Below are 25,305 nucleotides of genomic sequence, written 5' to 3'. Positions count from 1 at the left end.
GGGTATCTCCTCTACAAAGGTACCAACTGAGCAGGACCCTGAGAAGGGACCTCTGTGGGTTTGCAGCATAATTCTGGGCTTCTGCTTCATTTAGAAAATACTTTCCTGAGCAAACATTTTCACTGCAGTCAAGATAAGAGCAGTGTAACTATCGTGGCTACTTCCCTGAATTTCCTATTTTGGTAGGCAATAACTTTTCTAAATTCTAGATTTTTTGTAACTTTAAAAAAAAAATTTCTATTTTGCTATACTTACAATATCAGCATCCCCATAAAAAGCTGCCAAGTCTAGGGGTGTTCGTCCATTTTTGTCTGTCTGATCAGTTGCTGCACCTTTCTCTACTAAATACTGAACCACTTCCTTGTGGCCCTTCAGACATGCCCAGCTCAGAGCTGACAGTCCTTCCTTGTCCAGAGATGAAACAGTTGCACCTGTAAAATGAAAACAAACTTTGTTATGAAGATTCTCTGTTGAAAAGGAAAAATTGCTTATCTCACCCAGATGCAATCCCTGGTGCAGCTGTAATGCACTATTTATTTTCTACCTTCAGAAAGGAGAAACTCCACAGTGCTCAGATGTCCTTCACAAGAAGCCACCATCAGCGGTGTCCGGCCTTGCTTGTCACTTAAATTCACATCAGCCCCATGCTCCACTAGAAGTTTAGCAATCTGAAACAGAAAATACCAATTTAAAAATAGATTCCTTGCGCCGGGGGAGGGGTGGGTGGTTTAGAATGGATATTAGGAGAATTTCTTCTCAGAAAGAGCTGTGCAGCCCTGGCACAGGGGCAGAACTGCCACTGGCCACATCCCTGAAGGGATTTAAAAGCCAAGCGGGTGTAACACTTCAGGACTTGGGTTACTGCTGGCCTCAGCAGTACTGGGGAACAATTGGACTCGGTGGTCTTGGAGGGCTTCTCCAATCTTACCAACTCTATGATTTTATGAAATTGGGAGATTGAGATTTCGGCCATAATATCAAGAACTTTTAAAAAAGAGGACTAAGGTGGTATTTATGGCAATCTCTGAGAAATTCTCTGTAGCTCAAGGCCTGGCTGCAGTTCAAGGCCTTCTCCTGACAGGAGAGACCAGCGTGAGAGGGCTTCTGAATCCAAGGTTCTCTCTCTGCACAGCAGCAGTATAAAATATCTGAAACCACCTCTGATCTTGGTCTAGGAAAGAAAATATTTTAACTCACATTATTTTTCAGATATATTACAACTAAGACTGTCGCGAGGCCAACACGATATTTTTAAAGTTATTTCAAGGGATACAAAGGGCTCGGAAGCGAAGCTTCTGAGCACACGCCTCCGAAGCGGAGGCAAACACGTATTAGAAAACTGACAGCAATTGTTCCCAAGGGCAGAGAAGGGAGGGACGAGGGCCCAGGTGCCAGGGTCCCCAGCGCTGCGCCAGACCTGCCAGTGTCCCTGCCGGACGGCGCAGAGCAGCGGCGCCGCGCCTCTCCTGCTGCCGCGCGCCACCGCCGCGCCCTGCGCCAGCAGCAGCCCGCACACGGCCAGCTTCCCGCGGCCCGCCGCCGCCGTCAGCGCTGCGGAGAGACCAGAGGAGAGGAGAGTGACATCAGCGGGGCAGCAGGGAACACGGGCACGGAGAGCAAGGGAACACTGACACTGGGAGCAAGGGAACACTGACACTGAGAGCAACACAACACTGACACTGAGAGCAACACAACACTGACACTGACAGAGCAGGAGAGCGGCGTCAGCGGGGCAGCAGGGAACACTGCACTGGGAGCAAGGGAACACTGACACTGAGAGCAACACAACACTGACACTGACAGAGCAGGAGAGCAGCATCAGCGGGGCAGCAGGGAACACTGCACTGGGAGCAACACAACACTGACACTGAGAGCAACACAACACTGACACTGAGAGCAACACAACACTGACACTGACAGAGCAGGAGAGCAGCATCAGCGGGGCAGCAGGGAACACTGCACTGGGAGCAACACAACACTGACACTGGGAGCAAGGGAACACTGACACTGGGAGCAACACAACACTGACACTGAGAGCAACACAACACTGACACTGACAGAGCAGGAGAGCGGCGTCAGCGGGGCAGCAGGGAACACTGCACTGGGAGCAAGGGAACACTGACACTGAGAGCAACACAACACTGACACTGACAGAGCAGGAGAGCAGCATCAGCGGGGCAGCAGGGAACACTGCACTGGGAGCAACACAACACTGACACTGAGAGCAACACAACACTGACACTGAGAGCAACACAACACTGACACTGACAGAGCAGGAGAGCAGCATCAGCGGGGCAGCAGGGAACACTGCACTGGGAGCAACACAACACTGACACTGAGAGCAACACAACACTGACACTGAGAGCAAGGGAACACTGCACTGGGAGCAACACAACACTGACACTGAGAGCAAGGGAACACTGACACTGACAGAGCAGGAGAGCGGCGTCAGCGGGGCAGCAGGGAACACCGCACTGGGAGCAAGGGAACACTGACACTGGGAGCAAGGGAACACCGGCACAGAGAGCAAGGGAACATTGTACTGAGAGAGCAAGGGAACATTATACTGAGAGCAAGGGAACATTGTACTGAGAGCAAGAGAACACTGACAGTGAGAGAGGAGGAGAGCAGCGTCAGCGGGGGAGCAGTTGAACACTGACACGGAGAGTAAGAGAACATTGCACTGAGAGCAAGAGAACATTGTACTGAGAGAGCAACAGAACACTGACAGTGAGAGAGGAGGAGAGCGGCGTCAGCGGGGGAGCAGGGGAACACCGACACGGAGAGTAAGAGAACATTGCACTGAGAGAGAACAACAGCAACAGCATGGAGAGAGCAACAGAACATCAACACAGAGAGCAACAGCATCAGCATGATCAGCACTGGAGAGAGCACTGCATCAACACCAATACCAACAATGCCTTCTGGCCTTTGCACACACATGCACAACCCCCCAGTGCCACTGAACCCCCATTCCTTCAGCTTTTCACTGTGACACTTACTGAAAGCTTAAAAGAACAAAGAAAAAACCAAAATACTTTCCCCATCATGATTCCCCCAGACTTCTATTTTGCTCATATTGTGTTTTAAACAGAACTTGAAATTTAAATGTTGTTGTTTGTGTTGAAGCCTCACCAGTCATACCAACAGTCTTTAGAAAATGAGTTCATATATGATTTATGAAAGAATTAGCAAAGGACTCGTCCCTCTGGTTTCTAAGGCCTAACAATTTGCATTTTCTACTAAGAAATGGGTCAAATTGTGCATTTCCTGTTTAGCATTTTCAAACATGATCAAATAGAAATTTTTTTAAATTTCAATGAATGCTGAAAATAAAGGAAATTACAAGCACTGCAGAAAGAAGTAAATTTTTCATTTTAAGCACTATCTTACCCATTCCCTCCTCAGTCAATGAAAATGCACTGTGATACAGTTATAACAACTGTTTAGAGCTGAACAACTGGAAAGTAGCTGTTATGGATATCACAAGAGAGTTGAGTCTTTTCAAAAACCCCCCTCTTAGGAGTTCACTTCTCCCCAGTGAGTGAAGATTCCCAATGTATTATGCAAGGGTTTCAATAAAAATCACTGACATGAAAACACTGAAGAACAAAATTAATTTAGAAACAGATGGATAGCTTCTGGAATTCACTGGATTTGCAACAAGGGCTCTGTAGAGGTGTAGGAATGAAGCACACCTGCTGCTCCAGGTGAGAGGTTACTGCCCCACTGAGCCTGGGCTGCTCAGGGAATGGAGCTGCCCCACCAGGGAACTGCAGGGCAGCCACTACAGTCAGCCCTAAAAACTGCACCTGCTCTTTCCACGTGTCCAAAGGCAGCTCTTTCCTTCCACTGCCTGATTAGAACACATGAGGCTATGGTCCAGCATTTCCTGAGAACTAAGGATACTTAAACAAAGGTTCTCAGACAGAGAATACCATAAAATTCCACACTGAAACTTAAGCACTCTATTTCCACAATTTTCCATTTAGTTCAAAAGTAAGTAATTTACAGTAATTTTAATATAAAATAGTTCTTCAGTACTTGAGATGAATAGACTCAGCAAATTAAAATTATACTTATGAACTGCACTTTATTATTAAAACTACTACTATCCATTATTTATATTATAGAAAATTAGCAACTCTAATACAGAAACACATGAGAAGGGAAGTACCTGTTTCTCCCCACAAGCCATCAGTGTCATTGATGTCCATGTCATGGTCTTTGCCAACTGTCAGGATGTAACGAACCACCTGCCAAAAACAGTGAGCAGAGATGTGCTCGCCCAAAGAGCATCACTTGTCACTTGTAAGATACAGCAAGGGACAAAACACCTAAAACAAGTGAGAGTGCTTCTCTCTCAGTGAAAATAATCAACAGAAAAGAAAATCAGTATTGCTCAAAACAAATTCAATAGGATTTTAGAATGACTTGAAGGCAAGTGAATGTTATTGAAAACAGTTTAAAAAAAGCCCAGTGCTCTGCCATGGGTTTGCTGTTTGGCATGAGTATGATTTAATGAGCTCCCCAATGGCCTATATAGAACAGAGTAATCAAAAAAAACAGTGGCAAAAATAAAGCATCCCAGTTCCACGAGGAAATTCCATATCATCTAAAACAAGATAGCAAAAATGAGAATATTTGCACAGATTTTGTACAATTATGATATCTTGGTTTTTCCTTCCACATTGGTTATATTTTATCTGTTTTTCTATATTTCTTCCCAGAATGGTCTAAGCATATGTTGATAAATGGCAATTTTTGAAGCTGAAATAAGCTTGAAATGAAGTTTTGCCGTGTTTCTACTATATATATTCCTTGTTATACTCTAACATTTATTCTCTAACATACTCTTTCATTTAATCAGTGGACAGCAAACAAAAACTTTTATGAGGGGGAAGGAATTATCCACTCATCCAAGTTAACCATAGCTCAAAATCCACAAGTTTATATTGTAAGACATTCATGGCTTATATACAATATAATAAATTAACTGCACGTAGACATTTCTATATTTGTATCATCTAAACAATTTCAAAGATCAGACTCTTTATCTTACCAATTTAAAAATAGATTTTAAAAAAAGTGAATATTGAAATAGCTTTATTGAAGATATTTTGCTTCCACTTTGGTACATCCCTTACTACATAACTAGACTAGCTGATCTTCATTCAAGGATCTTTACTTACCCATTACTTTTCTATGAAGGTTACAGTTTATTTTCCCAATGAACAGAAGACATACTTGTATTACCTAAATATCTAAAGCATTTAAAGTACTTCTTTTGTGCGTATTGTTAGTGTTCCTTCCCAGATTTCTGCCTAAAGTGACACTGAACTCAAGACTGTAAGTTGACGTGTACATCAAGCTAAAAACTGAAGCCTGTGCGACTGAGCGCAACGAAAAATTGGAAGAAAAAATTCAGCCTGAAGTAGAAACATACTTGGGTGGATGAGTGATACAGAAAATAATCACCACCATTAGAGATTTAGGGCTACTTCCAAAAACAGAGAGGAGAAAGTAGACAGAAAATAACATACAAACAAATGCTGCAGCAAACTGCACTATCAGATACTCAGCCAGAGCATTTAAACCAGCTGCTACTACATACTATGACAAATACCAGAATTCTTTCCACGCCTCCTCTGGAAACAGCTGCAACACTGTTGTCCAAGAGCAGATTTCAGGCAGAGTGCAGTGAGCTGCCAACCCACCTGGCAGTGCCCCATGCTGGCGGCGGCGGTGAGCGCTTGCTGCAGAGCCTGGCGCTTCCGCAGCGAGTCCTGCTCCCGGGAGCCACTCACCCACTCCTGCCTCAGCAGCAGCTCCAGGATGCCACTGTGCCCCCTCAGGGCACTATGGACCAGAGCACACTGGCCCCTCTTGTCTGCCAGGTCAGCCTAGGGGGAGAGGACAAGGCTGAGGTTAGCAGCTGCACTGAAAGGCAAAGGAGAGGAGACCTTTGGGGCACTCGGAGAGAGCAGCTCTCACACCTGACTTCCAGGACAAGGGGAACACCTAGGGAACTGCAGGCCAAATAGCCTCATCAAGCAGCTGGGATGATGATGGAAAAACAAATCCCAGAGAGAACTGCCAAACACAGCAAGGGCAAGGTGAGCAGGACCTGTCAGCAAGGGCTGGCCAAGGGGAGATCGTTCTCAGCCTGCTGGACAGCCAGCGGCTCTGAGGGGACCAGAGGGTGGCTGGGGAGAGCTGGGGATGCCCCTGACCTGGACTTTAGAGGGCTCCAACATCTCTCAGTAGCAGTCACTGACAAGCTGATGACCACAGCTCATGAAAGTGCACAGTGAGGGGCACCCAAAACTGGCTCTGCCGGAGGGTTGTGACCAGCAACGCGTGCAAAATGCTTCGAGGAAGTCTGGACTCACCCCTCAAGCTACGTCTGGTAATTATTTACTTAAGTAATCAATAACAGCTGTTTTGGGCCTTTGTATGACTTCTGGCTGCAGGCTTGGCAGTCTCTGTGCAGCAGTTTACCTTTGCACCTTTCCTGCACAGCAGTGACACGATGTTCATGTGGCCTGCAGCGGCTGCGTAACTAAGGGCTGTCATCCCATTTTCTGCAGCTCCATCAATAGCAGCTCCAAAGTCCAGTAAAAGAGTCACCATTTCTTCGTGTCCAAGGTGGGACTGAACACACAGCACTGGAGCATTATTCAATACTTCAGTCCTGTAATTCACATTTGCGCCTGCCAAAATCAGCAGCCGACTCACCTAAAATTTAATTTCAACAAAACAATGTTTTCCTCAGGTTTGTCTGAATTTGCCATCTTGATCAGGTACTCATTTGTTACTCCCTAATTTTGAAGCAGATTTTATTGGCAGACATCAACTTTAATACGTACATAGCAATATATCAGTTTAAAATCTTCTCTTTGTAAATATACTATTGAATTACTGAGCACTGCACTCCCAAGACTCGTCTCTCCCCAAAACTCACTACTACTGTGCACCTAGTTCCATTAAGAGAGAATCAGGTTGCATAAAAAGAAATCTCAAACAGGCAGAGCACGCACGTGTGTGTTTATGCACACACAAATTTCCAGTCAAAAGCTTTAGCCCAAACTTCGACCGACCGACTTGGATTTCATATCCATCATCTGGGGATTCAACTAACAGTGCAAAGTTGTGGTATTTTAAACCATTTCCTCTCACAGTATTTCCCCCTTTTACAACTGACACTTTCCCACAGAATCAAAGAGCCCTGAGCTCTGCCCAGCAAGGCCACGTGAAACATCTAACCCCTAAAAATGCACCCACACACTCACCAGCCACATGAGAAAAAAGGGGAAAACCCTTCTTTCCATCAATACTATCAAGGAAAACCAATCTGAACTTTAGCAACAGCTTACAGAAGTACATGTAGGCTTGTCACAGGTGAGTTCAGACCCGGGTGCTGCTCTGCTGAAGGGTTACACCAACCTGGGCACCCCCTGCCCAGGGCAGCAGCAGTTCCAGACAGCACTGCTGGGCAGCCCTGGTGGAGCTCTCACCTTCACGTTGGGTGTGTAGATGTTTCTGAGGGAAGCCAGGGCTGTGGACAGTCCATCAGTGCTATAACCAATCCACAGGGCTTGCAGGTGACTGGAAGAAATTCCGGTCCTTTTACTGAGACCCTGACAGAAATGACAGAACAGGTAATCTCTCTATAGAATTAGAAATCCTATTTCACTCTACAACTCAGTAAAAGAAGAAATTAAGTCTGGACCCACAGCACTACCAAATATTTTGAGTCAGCTCCCAACAAATTATTCAGGCGAGTCAGAGAAGAATCTCTGCAATGCATTCGTACAAACAGGTCATAATGTGTTCTAAGCTGCAAGCTGTACCTTGAAAATATGAGCTTTCAGTATATGATGGCCAAGTTCCATAGTTTGTTGGCGGTTTAACTTTCCCTCCTGTCGAGAAAACATGAAAGCCAGTAGAGCATGTCCATTCCTAACAAAAGGATTGAGAGAGAACCACTTATCACTGTATTTCAGTAAATATTCTAACACATCTGCATACCTGTTATGACACTTCAATTGTGTCAGACTACTGAAACTCACCATCACTCTAAACAAAATTCTTTCCATAATGAAATCATGCAAAATGAAAACCAGCAAAATTTGAAGATTAAACACTTGAGATATTTATTTCTGTGCTGTCCCCTCACAGAGGCTGTGACAGCTTTGAAGTGGTTTACACACTGCTCCCTTCTGCATTCCCAGAGCCAGGAACTGCAGCATCTCACAGAGAAGCCAATCCTTTTAGAAGCACAAGATCTGAATACTTGCAAAATTTGAGAAAAAATGTGTATTTAGTAACTACACCTACATTAGTGGTGGTCAGTGTTCTAGGAAACAATGAGAGCAGCACAACCCCGAGGAAACAAGGTTATCATAAACTATTTGTCAATCAGACCATACACTGGCACTGGGCTATTAGCCATATGCTAGCTGACCTCTTCAGCTGAAGGGGGAAGGCTGGGAAGGGACTTCTCAGTCCATCTTCAGACATTTTTGAACAGAACTTTGCACAATCAGAAGCTCTGCCTGGGCCCAGGCAGCCCCCCCTGCTGCTTGGGCACGTGCTGGGAGTTCTGTGGTGGGCCCAGGGCTCCACGAGACTGCAGCCCCCCAGTCCCACCTACAGAACTGCTCTGTTACAGCCACTTGAAAGCTTAGACAAGTCTTGGACTGGTAATCATTTTAAATGTCAGCATTATCTATTCTTCTGTAAAACCCAAAAGCTGTAAACCCCGAGGAACATGGGAAAAAAAATCTGGGGAGCCATCTGTGAGAACATGATGAACAGTAAGAGCCACTGTCTCCAACTCAACCAACTCTGCTTTCCAAGTCACTGAAAGTGAGCTGGAACAAACTCAAACAATGCTAGCAGGATGTAACTACAGCATAAAATGCCTCAATATTTTTATATTTAAAAAGCCCAAATGATCTGTTCCTTCTATTCCTCCACTCTACATTACATAGTTAAGGTGCTGCTGCAAGGGATTCTAAACAATTTTGCCATTAGTAACAATACAGCACTCTCATTTCTCCATGAAGGTAGCAAAGTCAGATGCAAACTTCTGACTTCTGTAGAGTCAATTATACTGTAAGCTTTGAATCTTTAGTCACATTACCTCTCTCTATATAAAAGTTTTTGTTGCAATCAAATATAAAACCCCTAATTTTGGTTATTTGAACAAGAAGTACTGCAGTTTTAATTTACCTTGGCTCACACAAGAAGTCAGTATTTTCACCTTCTGCTCTCCAGACAAGCCATTCCCTGAAGGAAGGATGGCAGAACATGCGTGTTTTGTCACGTCTTTTGATCAGAAAACACGACAGGGCTTCCATCCTCTGGCTGAAGTCTTCCCACTGTTGTTCACTGTTTATTTGTCCTGCATTAACAGCCTGGAAAATCTGGTCATCTGTCATGGGATGCAGGGATGCCAATGCCACATTGAGTATGGGCTGAGCTCGCTCAAAAGCAGAGTTTGTCATGAACTTCATATTGCACTGCAGTAAGTACAGCTCTGACAGAGACACAGGAACAACCTTGTAGCTTGCACTTTTGATTACTAAATGACCTTTTTGGAAAAGATCCAGAGTGAGTTTCAAATAGAGGTAAGATCCCAGGCTTCTCATGATCAGGTGGTTACTCACTTTCCCGATTGTAGCTGCATCAGCTTTTCCATTTAAAGACATGTTGTTTATAATTTCCTGACTGTTATTAATTCTGTACTGAATGTAAGCATTCAAATCGTCATGAATTCCTTTGTTGTCTGGAAAATTGTCCAGGGATATTGGGATAAATGGTAGTGAATTTACCACTTCCTGTGAGGGAGAGAAGGGAAAGAAAACAAAAACCAAAGACATTACAGTATTCCAGCACTGAGAACTCAATGATGCATCTCTGCTACATTTCCCTTCTGTACTGAGTACCAGATTAAAAAGGAATTCAGTATACCTGAGATAGTTTTGCAAATGGTTTTGCCTTCTCATAAGAGGTACACCAGTATTTCTACATTTTAACATTTTTCATAGGAAGGTTTCAAATATTTCACTGACTAAACTCAACAACTGAAGGAGATGAGAAATCATCACTTCAAAGTTAAGGAAATGGAAAACAGTTATCAGAACTGGCCCAGGGAAAAGGGGAGGCAAAAAGAATCATCTATTAGGTACAAACATTTTATTAAGAAGTATCACAAATGACAAGAGAGAAAAGACTCCCCTTATCATTTCACCTTCCAGGACCAATGCACCAGGAAGGTGCTGTGCACATCCCCAGCCCGTGGGCCTGAAGGTACAAGGACCAAGTAGAGCACAGACACCTCAACAGCTTCCCCTGAACACACTTTCATGTTTCTGGTATACAGATTACTTTCGTGTTTTTGTAAATAAAGATCCAAAAGACCTTTATTTAAAAGGAACACTTCTGAAACTTTTAACTTAAATTTCATACATAAAGTAAAATTCTTAAAGTCTTATTCAAAAATTTCTAAAATTAAAGAACTTGTTACATAGAGCATAGAAAGAAGGTTCAACAAACATCTCCAGACTTTCACAACAGAAAAAGGAACTCATCCCACTTTAATTAAATGGATTTCAAAAAGCTGCACTTTCAGACTAGTGAGATGTTTTCAGTGAAGACACACTTCTCCAGGCTCCAGAGAGGAAACAGTCTCTGCTACAGAAATCCCTTATTAAACCCAAAAATTTAGTTGAGAAATAAACTCTTCAGCCAGTGAAACACTCTGAATGCTAGTGCTAAGAAGGCAGAGAAGAAATAAATCTCAGAGACTGTACTGAAGCACACTGCACCTTAACACTGCACTCCTGAGGTACAAGGGAACAGACCCAAATTTCATCATTTCTTGTATTATCAACTCTACTGGCAGCTGAATAAAGTGATTCACAATGGAAAAGGCTCCAACAGTGTATCTGGGAGGGAGGGAGGGAGGAATCCAAGAGGCTGAGTTCCTCTAAACCCAGTATTTTTCATAATAACGCAGCTGCACCAATGTAGAGTGATCACTTGGTCTTTGAGGGTAAGAAAAGCATAAAAGGTGTTTTACCTGGAAATTAGTTCTTACAGTCACAATGAGCTTCAGCCATGGAGGAAACTTATAGATTATACTTGTGATAAATGAAGAAATTGTGTCACCATAATCAGGCTTATGAAATTCAGCATCATTTAAACCATCTACCAAAATGATGTAGTCTTCCTCAGGAATCTTCTGCTCTGAAATTTGAAAATAAAAAAGGAATGGATAAAAACACATTCTCCCTTACAGTGACACATCTTTATCCTTAAATTCCATATGCCAAGTAACAAAAATGTATCTTTATGCATACTAGTACATCTTATGGCATTTAAGCATTAAATCTTTTAAAGCTTTTAATCTCCTGATTAAAAGCAACATTAGGAGACTAAAAACAGTTTTAACAGGAGTGGTACACTCAGTTCACACATAGGCACAACCCCCATTCTGCCACAGATCAGGTATCTGCTCCAGCTGGCATATGCTGGGAAGCAGCTGTTTTCAGGAAGAGTTTGCTAGGGCTTTATTAAATACAAAAATCATGTTGCTACATGCTTTCTTTTGCACACCATACCCCAGGGAAGGCGGCAGCTGTGCTGGGTAGGGTTAGGGTGGGTATCAGGAAAGGTGCTTCCCCCAGAAGGTGCTGGCACTGCCCAGGCTCCCGGGGAACATTCCCAAGGCTGCCAGAGCTGCAGGGATGTCTGGGCACTGCTCCCAGGGATGCCCAGGGTGGGACTGCTAGGAGGTCTGTGCAGGGACAGGAGCTGGACTGATGATCCTGGTGGGTCCTTTCCAGCTCAGGAGATTCTGTAGTTGCTGGAAAACTGCCACACGCATTTTAAAAGCAAGCAAAACCAACATCCACCGTGCAGATGTTTAGGCCCAGAAAATCAGAAAGCATGTGACAAAATTTGAACACATCCTAAAATCCTTTAATGTGAATGCACCAGCCTTAACTTCAAGCTCATAGCTGTCTTCCCATTTTCTGGCAAAAAAAGTAAGTTCCACTTATTTAGAATTTTAACTGAAAACCAAATGAAGCGTTCAAACCCCATCTACTGCTGCTCCAAACAGCTAGCACGGCTAAGGAGTCCCTTCTCCAGGAGCACCGTGCCCGTTGCAGTTCACTCCCCCGCCCAGGCGGCGCAGGCTCGGCCCCGGCCCCGGCCCCGGCCCCGGCGGAACGTACCTCTGCGGAGGCTGGCCAGCGGCTCCAGCACGCCCCTGGCGAAGGCGGCGGCGGGGTCCTGCAGGCAGGAGCGCAGGCTGAGCAGGCTCTGCAGCTGCGGCTCCCGCAGCAGCAGCTCCCGGTAGGCGCCGAGCCGCGGGGCGCGGCACAGCAGCGCGGCCACGCTGTGCGCGAACTCGGGCACCAGGCACGTGTAGGCGTTGTCGGCCTGGCAGAAATGGTACGCCACCACCTGCGCGACACACAGCCGCCGTCAGCCTGGCAGCCCTGCCGGGCGCCGCTCACCGGGCTATCATCGACTGTTATCCATTTCTCTCCCGCCTACAGAACCCTGCTCAGCGTTAGAACCCCTGCTGGAACAGTCTCTCACTGCCTGGGGCAAACACAGGCGGGCAAAGAAAAAGCCTTTTGACCTTGCGGGCCATGAAGAGAGCAGAAGAAATCAAGGTGTCCTACTCTGGCAGGAGAACGCAACAATTTGAGTTTGCGGCATTTGGATACAGTGGGTAAGCAGCTGATTAACTAAACGCAAGAAAAGTAACCTGAGGGTCTGACTAGGGACCTAGCAGCCGTAATTTAACAGAAACATGTCCCACGTTTAATGACCTAAGGAATAATTTGAGGCAAAAGTGAATGACGGACAGCTATTAAAGACATGCTTGCATAAGCAAATGGAAAAATACAACAACTGGCTTTATTACTTAAAAATAAATCAGGATGTAACCCTTATTTCTTTGGGGTAAAAAACCCCCAAAACAAGTCACAAGGAAAATATGGTGCTCTCAGTGAATAAAAAGCCTGTACTTTAGTGGTTTCCATTACACTGCTTCAAACTAGTATGTATCACTTTAAAGACGGCAAATGTTAAAGATCTCATGTTTTCCCTACAATTATTCATATAAAATACGCAATTCAGACACTCGTTGATTTTACTACTTAGGCAAAAAATAAAACACTTAACATTAATCTAATACAAAAATGACTTCAAACTCTGAGTATGGAAAAAAAAACTACATTCAGACTCAACCTGTATCATAGCATCTAGATGGGTTATACAAAAACCAAACATTTTCCCTTCCCCACGTCCCCCACATCCCGAATTTTGCTTTAGGAAGGTACACTGAGCAGCTCCCTGCAGAAACTTGCCCTTTTGGCAAGGAAAGCATCCCAAGCCCCACACCCACAGAAAGCTGGCGAGCAGCTGTTCAGGTAACTCCTTGTAGGACCACGCAGGATGCAGGTGACCCTGGCAGGTGCAGGTGGCAGGCGGCCGATCCCACCAGAGCCATCCTGCACAGGTGCCCAGGGGCTGCCCCCTCCCAGGATGCCTGCAGCCCCAGGGGGGCCGTGCAAGCCAGCTGAGCCCAGGGCAGTGGGTTCCACACACCGACCATCTCCTGGGAAGTGAAACCTCACCTTGGAGGCGAGGCGCCGCACGGAGTCCCCGGCGTGAGCTCTGTACTCAGCAGCAGCCGGAGCCTTCACTGTGCCAGCGTCACCCGACACGGGGGCACACGGGGGGAACTGGCTCAAGGGAATCTCCTGACAGGGGTCACCACCTGCTTGCAAAAGGTAACAAACACAACAGAGACCAAATTTACTGACAGCAGACTGCTTTCTAGGAAAACAACACAGATTATCTTACTGCTAGAGGAAAAATTGAAACTGAGAAATACCATTATAAAAGAAGTCTGCAACTAATCTGATAAATACAAGCACACATTTGCAAATTTAGAACTTTAAAAAAACTCCACTGACTTTTAAATCAAACCTGTAGAATTACTGAAAGCAAAACCATGCTGATGTGAAGAGTTTCCTTCAGAAAATTACACATACGATGTCTCATTTAACTACCAATTACTGTATGACTAAATTATTGGGAAATTTGTCATTGCTATGTTTAGTAATAATAACATTTCAAGTGTCAATTGGGAAAATAGCAGTAATAGTCCCACCATCCTTCCAGTTAATGTAGGCACTGGACTAGTGTGGTGACAGGCTGCTATGGGTCCCAGTAGGAGACAGAAGGGGGTTCTCCATAGCTTTATTCCCACCTCTACAAAAATTCTTTGGAAAGCACACACAGCAGGTACACAGCAGGACACAAACACTCACTGCCCCCTTTCCCAACCCGTGAGAGACAAAGCTGCTGCAGGCACATCCTCAGAGCTTGGGGTACACAGCCTGACAAGAGGAAGAGATCCTGCACACTGCCCCTGTTACCAACTCTGACGGGGTGAGCCCACAGGGTGACACTTTGAGGGCATTTGCCAGAACAAAACATTTTAACTCCTTCATTTGCTCATCGGGAGAAAAACGTGTTCACTAAAGACTTGATGAGGTCTGACTACCTTGAGCCAAAAAGGCAAACGTGTGACTCCTGCTGTCGGCACTCAGGCAGAGCATTACCAAAAGGAACGTACTTTTAGGAGATGACCCTGGGCTGCTGGAGGCTATTTGTCTCATGCGACTCCCGTGGCAGCTGAGTGCCACCAGCCGTGAAATGACTGCAGTCTTCCCAAACCCCACGTTCCCAGTAATGACTGCTCCCCTGCTCTCTGCTGGGTCAGGATGCTGCAGCTTCTCCTCAATGGTGTGAAACAGCCATTCTCTTCCCACAAACACTGACTCCGTGGTTATGCTCGGCACCTCAAACAGCAGCGGCTTCAGCAAAATATCCTGAGGCTTATAGGGGATGAAACGAGCTGAAAAGACGTGTCAGGGAGAAAAGCTTATTAGAAGAAACTTCACCTGCAATCAAACAGCACGATTGCAGAAGTTAACATCATTTAGAAGCCTTGTTACAATCAGTCATAATCAGACATTCTAGTACATTCATCATGAAAACAATAAAATCTGATTGCCTCAGTTTGGATCCTCTCTGTAATTTTTGTGTGAATTAGATTGTACAGGAAAGAAACTACAGCTATAATCTATTTTTTACAACTGAACTCTAGTTAGTAAGTTGTAGACTTCAAAAAGTTTTCTTAAAAATGCATTAATAGTTCTACAAATGGGGAAGTGCCATTTCTCAGTTTAGAGTGAACTATGTGCTGAGCATCACATTATTAGGTCTTCAAATCTGTACAGACATTTACAGAGAAAAAGGTATAGGGAATAACATAATTTTTCTGTTTTAAAAAACTCAAAGTAATACACAAACAACTAGTGCCTTGTTTTTCTGTACTTTTCAAGTCACTTTTCAAGGATCAGTAGTCACACCTTTGATACACTTGGGAAACACCTGATGACTTAGGGAAGAATTTGAATTTGAATGCATAAAATACATTAAAATTTACAAGAATAATAATATTCACCTATAACATGCTCTAAAGATTCATTAGCCAAATGCAACGCTACACAACTTCTGTTTCAGCATTAATCTATGATAGTGAAAAGCCATAAATGGAAGAGGGCAGCATAATATCTACATACAATCCTCAAGATCAGTTTTACCAGGATTTCACCTTAATTTTTCTGCCTTTGATAGGCATTGGTTGTAACAAGTGCAAACACATTCCACATCTAAACCACAGCATGGTGCAGGAGAAGGTGTAAACAAGCATCTTTCTGGCAGCATGCAGAGTGGCCTAGGAGGAGCAGTGCTCAGTGCCAGGGGCACCTGCAATGCCCAGGGTGAAGCAGGTGTGACTGCAGCCAGCTGTGCTGCAGATGTGTCCCTTTACCTTCCTGCTGCGCCCTGCCAGCGCTGCTGTGCCAAGGCAAGCGGATTGAAGTTCGCAGAGGAGCATTCCTTTGTCCATCCAAGTAACTCAAATCTTCCAGTTTGGTTGAACTTGTTGCTAGATATGAAAGAGCTAAAGTTTATTTCTCTCCTGGTACAAATTACAAATAATGCAATTATTTAATACAGTCCTTCATCCACATGTTACTTACAGAGAAGTTTTTCTAGACAATGGCAACAAAGTCATTCATGTTGTAATGCTTACAAAATGCATTTCAATCAAGTTCACTAAAGATTTAGGGGTTTTCCCTGCTTTCCTTTTTTACTGCGGGAACAAGCATATCAGCGAGGTCAGCAGTGTTAGAACAGGTTTGGGTATTACCTGCTAATACTCTCCCTGTCAGCAGGCAGAGTCCTACAATAACTGATGGACTTCTCAAGTCTTTCAAAAGTCCTGACCTAATCAATACCATCAAAATGCATGGTAACAGCTGTCTGGATGACAGTTTTAAACAACTTAGGTAAAATGCTCATCCATTCAGCCCATAACATAGGCTTTTTTCCTTGTATCCTATAGAGATGCCTTCATACTAACAACAGAAATTTCAAAAGAAATGTCCTATCACTGAGAACACCCTTGGGTTTTGACCCCAGGACTTTACCTGCAACAGAGTTTGGACGAGGCATTATTAAAGAGGCAGAACTCTGAGTATAAGGAAGGGGACCCTCCCCTGCTGGCACTTCTTTTGGCAAATTCTCAGAAGACCCAATGGCTTCCTCTTCTGCAACTGGTGAGCAGTTATCTGTTCTTCGATCCCGGCTCATGCCTTGGTGTTTCCCAGCTCGCAGACTCCCATCCTTACTCCATTCTAAGCTGGATCCACTACGATCATCATTTTCTGATGAACTTGTTATAGTGGCTGAAAAGAAGGGGAAAAAACCAAGTGAAGTCAGAGGAATATGGCACACACATTCGAATTTTCATTCTCAAATGGCACTGTGAAACATAAATTACAAAAATTCAATGTTGTTCAGAGGTCTGTTGCACCTAAAACACGTTATCACATCAGGATGACAATCAGCCTGTCCTCACATACCTGGCAAACTAATCTTGATAGAAACCTTCCAACAAGTAAGCTATTTACTGTTCCTTTCTTAAGCATCTACTATATTTCACTGTCAGAAAGAACAAACAGGAGTAAATGCATGATGAATCAGAACTAGTAGAGTATATTAATACAATTCCAGATTATATTAAACATACTGATTTATGTTTTTAAAGAGTGCTGTAGTATAAATCAGAGGCTCAAATAAGAGCTTGGGGAGAAAGGGGGCTTTTTCTGCTATGAAAATTTCATATGCTAGGCAATAAGAGCACAGACCTAGAGAGACCCTCAGCTAAAAGGCAGCTGAGACCACCAAGGTGTTTTGGATGCTGTGGAACAGAACAGGAGTTTCTGCTGCTGCAGTCCCTCCCTCAATGAGAGACACCATCTGCATTACCCAGTGGGATCCAGATGTTCCAGTTTGGTCACCAAGGGTTATCAGTGAGTCTGTACATGTCTGGGATTGTATTTAATCCAGGCCTCTTGTAATAATGTGAAGACTTTATGTTCCTGAAGACCTACTTGAGTAATGTTTGATAAAATTATGCTAACCTCCTTACCCAATTAGGAACACTTTGCAGATATATATTTTTTGTATGACTAATACTGAAAGGACTCTGTTTAATTTGAAAGTTTTTCAATCCCTTACATTAAACTCTCCCAAAATAACTGAAAAAATATTCCAATATTTATTCAAGTTTAAGTCAGCACTATGCATCTGGAACACTTTAAGACAGAGGAAAATACAAAATAGGATGAAAGGGCATCAGGATTAAAAAAAATAGAAAAGAAAAAAAAAATCAATACCAGTTCAAAGTATAATACCTGTGCAAACCAATTTAAAAGTTAAAGACATATTTGTGGCTATTCTACACTCAGCTGGCCCATTCTCAAGGAAGAGATCCTGGCACACAGGACTGCTAACAAAATGCAACCACAGGGGTGGCTCCTGCAATGCTGAGCCTGGTCCAGTCAGGGAAAAGGGAGAAATGACCAATTTCCCTTCACTCTGCAGGTCCAGAAAACACAGAAGGAGTAGAAATACAAAGGAGGCCCACACAAATAGCACAAAAGAGCAGGATGTTTTCATGGCTGGATCAACTCTAAGACAGTAGAAAACATATACTTGCTAAACATAATTTAAAATGCACATTTGCTACTAACAAATTTGAATGCACAGACCTTCTTGTATATAAAAACCAAAAGCACAGTCCCCTGTCAGAAAGGTGCCTGTCCTTGGTTTCATGCCTTTGTAGATGTAAGGGGTTGCTGCCAAATTCCCTGGAATTTGAGACAGGAGCAGCAGCAGCTCTTGGGGTCCCAGCCATGAATCACAGGGACTTGACTGAAGGAGCCACCAGCAAGTCCCCTGCTTTTGCACCCATACACTCACCCTTCCTTCTCAGTTGTTCAAAAAGCAACTTTATCACCGTTCTAAAATCTTTTCTTTAAAACACTGGCACTTACAAGGTTATACCACAATGATGTTGTCATGCCAGTACACTATTTTTCAAACATGAGGCCATTCTGACCTTGTTCAGAGCACAGACATGCTCTTGAACTATTTCAAGTTTGTCAAGCATGGCCAGGATGTTCATATCAGTATCATTTGTGCTCTTTTTCCAAAAGCAATAATTCTGATATACCCTTTCCTTTACATGAGATGTTCATGCTAGCTCAAAATTTGATCTTATACAAAGCTGATCCTGTATCAGTGCTACATGGAATGAGTACACAAAATCATTTTCTTCAACTGAAACACTTAAGTTTTGTACAAGAGTCTCCTGACCCAGGACAATGTCTCTTAGGGTGACTGATCAGTAGAAATGATTTTACCCAGCTGTTGGTACAAGGAGCTTGTAACAGTAGTGCTGTGAGGGTGGCTGCCTCCAGGGGCCAGACTCCCCACGAGATGCACACATTCCCTCAACTCAGCCATCTTTCAACAGAGGATCACACAATTCCATCTCTTCCACAATGCCCCATTTTAGCTTCGTTTTCATGCCAATTACTCAAAAGTCTTCACTTTTTAAGAAATCACATCTATTATTGTTTCCTCAACTGGAAATTAACTTCAAACCCTGCTGTACTTCATCATAATGAAAAGACCTCTGGAAAAGAAAAAAGGCATAAGGAAAAAAAAAATGGAGGAAAAGAGAGAAAATTAATTATTTCAAAGGAAAAAGTTGAGAAATTACAACCGCACCAGGAAAGAAAAGAGGAGAAATGCACACGTAAAAACAAGAACAGGATTTCAAGTGGGATCCACAGACAGTGTAGAACTGAACATGGTGCCATAAAACAGCTGCTCAGAGTTGCACAATTAAGAGGAAAGTATGGCTGCTGAAAATGCTCACCTATAATGCCACTGTCCTTGCTGTCCAGGGTGGAGCTGGGGGTGCTGATGGTGCCACAGGGGCTGCCCCTGCAGGCTGCAGCTCTGCCAGCACAGCTGTTGAGGGTGGAGCAGGGGCTGTCGGTGCTGGGCGAGGTGGTGCTGCTGGTGAGGGTGGAGCAGGGACTCGCCCCGGGGCTGGGCGCTGCACACTGCCGGGACAGCAACAAACATCACTGCAGGCAGGCAGACCTGCCGGGCTCAAAGCTACACACCTCCAGCTGAGCAGAACCACAGCACAGCAAACACCCTGTTTCTAAAGCAAAAACTTGAAGACGTGAAAGCTTTGTCTAGACTGGGAATCTTCATCTTTCATATTACTCTCAAAAAGTAACCGCTGAATTAAAAAAGGAATTTTGTAGTTCAGTGAAAAAGCTGTAAGGCAGATTTCTTCTGTTTAACACTTTACTGGTTACCCCTCCCCTCCACTTCTTGTATTTATTCTTTGACTTGTAAAGCCTAGAATTGAGGTCCTACTGATTTTTCACTATCAGTGAAAACCCAAACTGATGCACTAAGATTTAGGGGGCTGGGACTGAAAGTGGAGAGAGTAAGGGGTAAGTTACTGTGAAGTTTTAGTTAGCAGATGAGTTCCATGTGGATAGTAGCTGCCTGCTGCTCTCCAATCCCTCTACCTCAAATGGCAGAGAAGGACTGCCTGACTGAAGTGAACTTTTCAGGAAGAAACACACACACCCCTCTCCTCAAGCATGCCCCCAATTTTAACAAAATGCTGGCCTTCTCCATTCTTGAAAATCATTGAAAAGAAAAGGCAAAAATTTTTTCTGAAATACTAAAAGCAGAGAGAATTCTAGAACTTATCCACATTCATAGTAGATTAGATTTAACCTCCAGAAAGGATGAGAAGTCTATTCAGTTTGTGTGTTTTGAAACTTTGAACTGATCTTGACTTCTTGAAAACAAACACTTGTTAAACTGAAGTCCAATTCTATTACTATATGTCTATTAAAATGCATGGCATTTGGGTAGATATGTATCAAGTAACTGCAACTAGCAGATAGAGGAAATAACATTGTGAAACAGGATGAACATGACATATATTATATTCTATTATCCTACCATAGCTTCGCTTTTCTCTTCCATGTGAGCCGAAGTTGGGATCCCTTCCCCCAGCAAAAACCCCAATCTTGTCATCAATTCTTGTGCTGCAGGAGAACAGCTTGAGTCTTTGTCAGGCTTTGCTTTGGATTGGGAGGAAAAAAGTTGAAGGTTAGAGTCTTATATTTGGAAACTGTTAAAAGAGGTAGAAAAAGTACAACCAAATTGTCCAGCAGACTTCTAATTGCTGGTGGGTCTTGAATCCTCTGTATAACAGCACAAATCTAGGGAAGGAAAAACCCTCCTGCCAGTCAAAGCAGAAATGTTTAAGTGCAATCAGTTCATCACTGGAGTGATGAGTGACATAACACAAGGATTTTCCTAAGAGCAGCATTAAGCTCAATGCTATCAAAGCTTAGCAGGAAGCTGAAATTCTATTTCTGTCATAGAAAAACGTGAAGAGTAGAGGTTAATAACACAAATGTTTTCCAAGCTCACAAGTAACACTAGAATTAGTTCCATACATTTTTGTTTTGCTTGCTATGCAAAAGATGTGACACCAGTTCTAAATGTCCCAGGTCCCCTGGTGCAAAGATACTTAATTTTATCAGTACAGAGCTTTGAAATGTCTTCTAGCTTCCAACAGATATAATGAGACAAAATTCAAAATGAGGCAGGCTGCAACAAGAGCAGCCAAGCATAGCTCTGCCCTGGCACACACTCTTGCTAATGCAATCTCACAAGCATTTCCAGCAGTCTGGCATCCCCCACCAACCTGTGACCATCTGCTCTGACAGAAACATTTACAGGGCATTTATTTATTTCATCCATTATTTATATATATATATATATACATACATACACATAGTGTATATACACACAGGCTTTCCCATCCTCAGGTATAAACAGCTAAATTAGTACAGAGCATCATCCTATCACGTGCAGAAGCAGCTCCCAGCAGCAGCTCTTACCCCACAACTGCCAGGGGGATGTGGAGGAGCAGCTGCAGGGCCCCTGCCCAGCCAGCACCCAGGGCTGCTGCTGAGAAGCAGCCAGGACACCCAACAGCTCCAGCAGCTTCTGGAGATGTGCATAATCCACTCCCAACTGCTACAGAGTGCCCAGCGGGCGAGGGAAGGCAGAGCCCAGAGCTGGGGGTGAACTTTGGCAGAGGAGACACAGGGCCCTCAGCTGCAGCTCCTTCTGCACCTCTGAGAGGAGCTGGGGTACAGAACAGCCCAGCTGAACCCACAAAACCATCCAACCAAACTCATGAAACCATCCAGCACAGCACAGAGCACAGCACAGCACAGAGCTCTGCCCAGCACACAGAACAGCACAGAGCACAGCACAGAGCACAGCACACAGCTCGTGCTGAGGGGCACAGCCGAGCAGGGACTCACAGAGCAGAGACTCAGCGAGCAAAGTCACTGAGCAGACACTCACACACTCCCCCCAGCACACACTCACTTCCCCCAGCACTCACCCCAGCACACTCACTGTGCCCGCCGGGCTCCCCCAGCCCTGCTCTCCTCTGCAGTCCCAGGGCACACTCCCTGAGCACACACTCCCCCAGCACACACTCACTCACTCCCCCCAGCACACACTCCCTGAGCACACACTCACCCCCCCAGCACACACTCACACTCACTCCCCAGCACACTCACCGTGCCCGCCGGGCTCCCCCGGCCCCGCTCTCCTCTGCAGTCCTGGTCCCGGTGCTGCCTCCCCCGGCACCCTGGGGCTCTCCACATACTTGGGTTTCCTGACCGGACCTGCAACGGGAACGAGCTGAGCGGATCTGACTCCTTCCACAGGGACCACAAGAATCCCGTGTCCTGTGTCTATGCTCAAGGATGTAAAAAAGAGAAATGACTCCCTGCACACACGGCTGCTATCGCAGACCAGCGAGCTGCTGCTCTTCCACTCTCCAGAGAAACAGGCTCCGTGCTTTTCAGAACACGAGGTCAGCCAGAAAGCAGCCCCAGTGTGTGTGGTGTCAGCTGCATGCCACCAGGGCTGGTGTCCTCCTCTCAGTGCTGATGCATAACCCAGGGCTGCACCTGGGCTCCCACCTGTGCCTCCTGCCCCGCACTCCCCTCACGGACAGAGAAACCCTTCAGGGGGCACTGAGGGACTGAGGCTGATAGCAGCTGTCCCACACTGCCCTTGATTAGAGGCTTCCCCCTCCCTCAGTTCGGCTCTTCACCCTTCTCCTTGGTTCAGAGCTCAAGGGCACACCAGAGCTCTCACACTCCGTTTACTAAAGCCTCACCCTAGATTTAGGCTGTGTCACTTCAGCCACATCCAGCATCCCATCTTTCCTTCTGGCAGCAGCCCCAGATGCGACATTAAGGCTCTGAAAATGACACTGGTTTCTTGCTCTTTTTCCTGAGCGTTTTAGGACTAGTGAGCACTTTTAAAGAAAAGCTGCTTGTGTCCTCAGTGGCCTCGGGTGCCAGGGTGACACTGGCACGGAGCTGTGCAGGCCTGGCCAGCCCATCACAGGGCGACACAAACCACCTGCCCAGCACGACCTGCCTGCACACATCTGCTGCTGCACATTTCCACCTGCAAGTGCAGCACGGGAACACAGTGACAAACTAATGTCTTGGCTAAGAAATACTGCTTAGGAAATGTCAGCCCTACGTGAACACGTATTTGTGTTCCCAGTAAAGATTCTGCAGCGGATTTCACTTTTTACACCTTGGCACCAACACCAGAGGGGGCTCTTCCAACACCACTGTCTAACAAAAATAAGAGGCACTGGCCTCGGTGAAAGCAGCTAAACATACATTCCTCTGAAACAAAATCACATTCTTCAAGGAGAAAATAGTCCACACCTGTCACTTTTAAGCAGAAGTGTAAACAAACATATCAAAGTTGGACAACAGAAAGCATTCACTCTGAAAGAACCAAAAAAGAGTGTAGCAGTTGTAAAATTAGATCAGCACAGAAATATCTTCAGGATGTATTTTTAGCACTCGTGCTTTGAGCTGTGGAGCAAACCCTCAGACTCTTTACTGAATTTTGTTCCTCACAAACTTCTGTGTAAGTGACTCACAGTACTTGCAAACCTCATATACAACATAGCAACAAGTAAGAGAACTCATGGCAAGTTTATTTCGTGCACTAATCCAGAACAGCACATGTGAATTAATCCTTGGATGAAAAGGACTCATTTAAATGTGAACTGCACCTGCAGAATAGCAGCACTTTCCCAGAAGTGCAGGATGGCTGAACCAGGTCTGACAGCAGCTTCATCTGGGACAGGAGTGTCCATCATCCCGTGTTTTATCAGCAAATGGCAGAGCAGTCTCAGCATGGGGCAAACACCCTCCCTGCAATGCTCCTGTGACTGCTCCGAGTGCCTCAGCATGACCTGAGGCAGAACTGGCCACTTGCTCTTCCAGAGTTCTGGATGGATTTTCCTCCCAGGAACTAAGTCCAGCCTTCCCTTTGCCTGCCCCATCAGCAGGTGAGCACAGCACTGCCAGAGACAGTCTGCCTGCACTCTGTCCTTTCCACAGCTGCCTCTCCTGCAGGCAAACACTGCTCCAGTCTATTACCATGACCTCTCTTCAGTGCATTCCACACCCACAGGCACTCCTGCAGCCTGTTCTAGCTCTGCCCTAAATCTAGTGCAGAGTTTTAAAGTTGCTATCACCAGAGTTACACCAGTCTCTTCCCAATGGGACAAACTACAGATTTACACAATTCCATAACAATACTTTTCAAACTCATCTATTGCATTGCTAGCAGCTCTTAATGCTTTTTTGGCTGCAGAAGAGGTGATTTCTCAGATCCCTGTAACTGTGTGTGTGCAGCTCTCCTTTCCCTCTCCCCAAGTCAGCACTAAGAGGATCTGTAGCTGTACTGACCCCAGGGACAGGACCCTGGAGCTGGGACAGCTTAGAGCTGCAGGAGGAGCCCCCAGGGCTCCCAGGGCTGGGGCACAGACCTGCAGCCTGCAATGAAACCAGTTCTCTGACCTAGCCTAGTCTCAAGAATCAGCTGTGAGGATTAATTTGCTTATTAATTACAAGTTTTAATTGAAGTTTAACTTCAAAACTTCAAGTTCTGTTGTACATTTATGCAAAACTCTCCCAGCAGTCACCCCTGGCATTAACTGATGGAAATTCACTGATTTCAAAGGAAACTTTTCTCTGTTAAAGCATTATCATATCATTAATGTAAGGAAAGCAGCAAATATTTTTTTCAAGTGCAGCAGCAGCATCTTTAATTCATATATTAAACTTCACAGTCAATTTTTTAAACTTCCCTTATAAATCAGTATTTTCATTCTTTAAGTTGAGCCTCCTAAATTAGACTACAATCAACTATTACCCCTTCAAGACAACAAATACTGGTTTAGCTGCACACCTGTAAGATAATAAATCCAAACAATGTTCATTCTAGCTTTGTAGTAGAAGAAACTCAACTGAGAGTACTGAAATTACAATTTTATTCTACCATTGTTACATAACTTTATCACTACAACCCAACTTCAGCCTCCTGGGCAGTCCTGTTTTCTTTCACTCACCACATCCTGAAAGTTCTGTAACTTGCTGTCATGCTACTAAAATAGAGAGCTTTGAAATCAGGACATTAGTATACTCTTGTTGCTACCCCTGCCCCAGATACCAGACAGCTAATTTATATTAAATCATCTTCCATTAGCTACAGTTTGGTGAAAGTCAAAGGAACAGCACAATGTTTCTGTCAGCCTCCTATCACCTGGTTAGGTCTTTGTACAAAATCATGATGCATAAATGCCAATGCATTCCCAGCAGTGTAGAATCTTTGGAAATC

General features: G+C 44.7%; 1 protein-coding gene across 7 annotated transcripts in view; it reads right to left on the bottom strand.

Annotated features, from left to right (window-relative positions):
- TANC1 (tetratricopeptide repeat, ankyrin repeat and coiled-coil containing 1) overlaps positions 1-25,305 on the bottom strand; it is a 57,781-nt gene that overhangs the window by 6,245 nt on the left and 26,231 nt on the right. For 5 of the 7 annotated variants that reach the window (XM_079310974.1, XM_079310976.1, XM_079310979.1 and 2 more), the window contains 18 exons: positions 22,161-22,268; positions 20,515-20,636; positions 19,397-19,586; positions 16,596-16,853; positions 15,935-16,051; positions 14,672-14,953; positions 13,665-13,810; positions 12,249-12,480; positions 11,090-11,256; positions 9,238-9,845; positions 7,854-7,962; positions 7,518-7,640; positions 6,502-6,738; positions 5,718-5,903; positions 4,178-4,256; positions 1,418-1,551; positions 545-668; positions 256-431 (listed from right to left, as the gene is read on the bottom strand). In XM_079310974.1, coding sequence (XP_079167100.1) covers positions 256-431; positions 545-668; positions 1,418-1,551; positions 4,178-4,256; positions 5,718-5,903; positions 6,502-6,738; positions 7,518-7,640; positions 7,854-7,962; positions 9,238-9,845; positions 11,090-11,256; positions 12,249-12,480; positions 13,665-13,810; positions 14,672-14,953; positions 15,935-16,051; positions 16,596-16,853; positions 19,397-19,586; positions 20,515-20,636; positions 22,161-22,268 — 3,398 coding nt within the window. The remainder of the gene's footprint in view (positions 1-255; positions 432-544; positions 669-1,417; positions 1,552-4,177; positions 4,257-5,717; positions 5,904-6,501; positions 6,739-7,517; positions 7,641-7,853; positions 7,963-9,237; positions 9,846-11,089; positions 11,257-12,248; positions 12,481-13,664; positions 13,811-14,671; positions 14,954-15,934; positions 16,052-16,595; positions 16,854-19,396; positions 19,587-20,514; positions 20,637-22,160; positions 22,269-25,305) is intronic. The other 2 variants (XM_079310973.1, XM_079310978.1) reach the window with 2 other exon arrangements.

This window comes from Erithacus rubecula (assembly GCF_903797595.1).
Source record: "Erithacus rubecula genome assembly, chromosome: 8".
In the NCBI taxonomy this organism is placed as follows: Eukaryota; Metazoa; Chordata; class Aves; order Passeriformes; family Muscicapidae; genus Erithacus; species Erithacus rubecula.
This window is presented reverse-complemented; position numbering and strand designations above follow the sequence as displayed.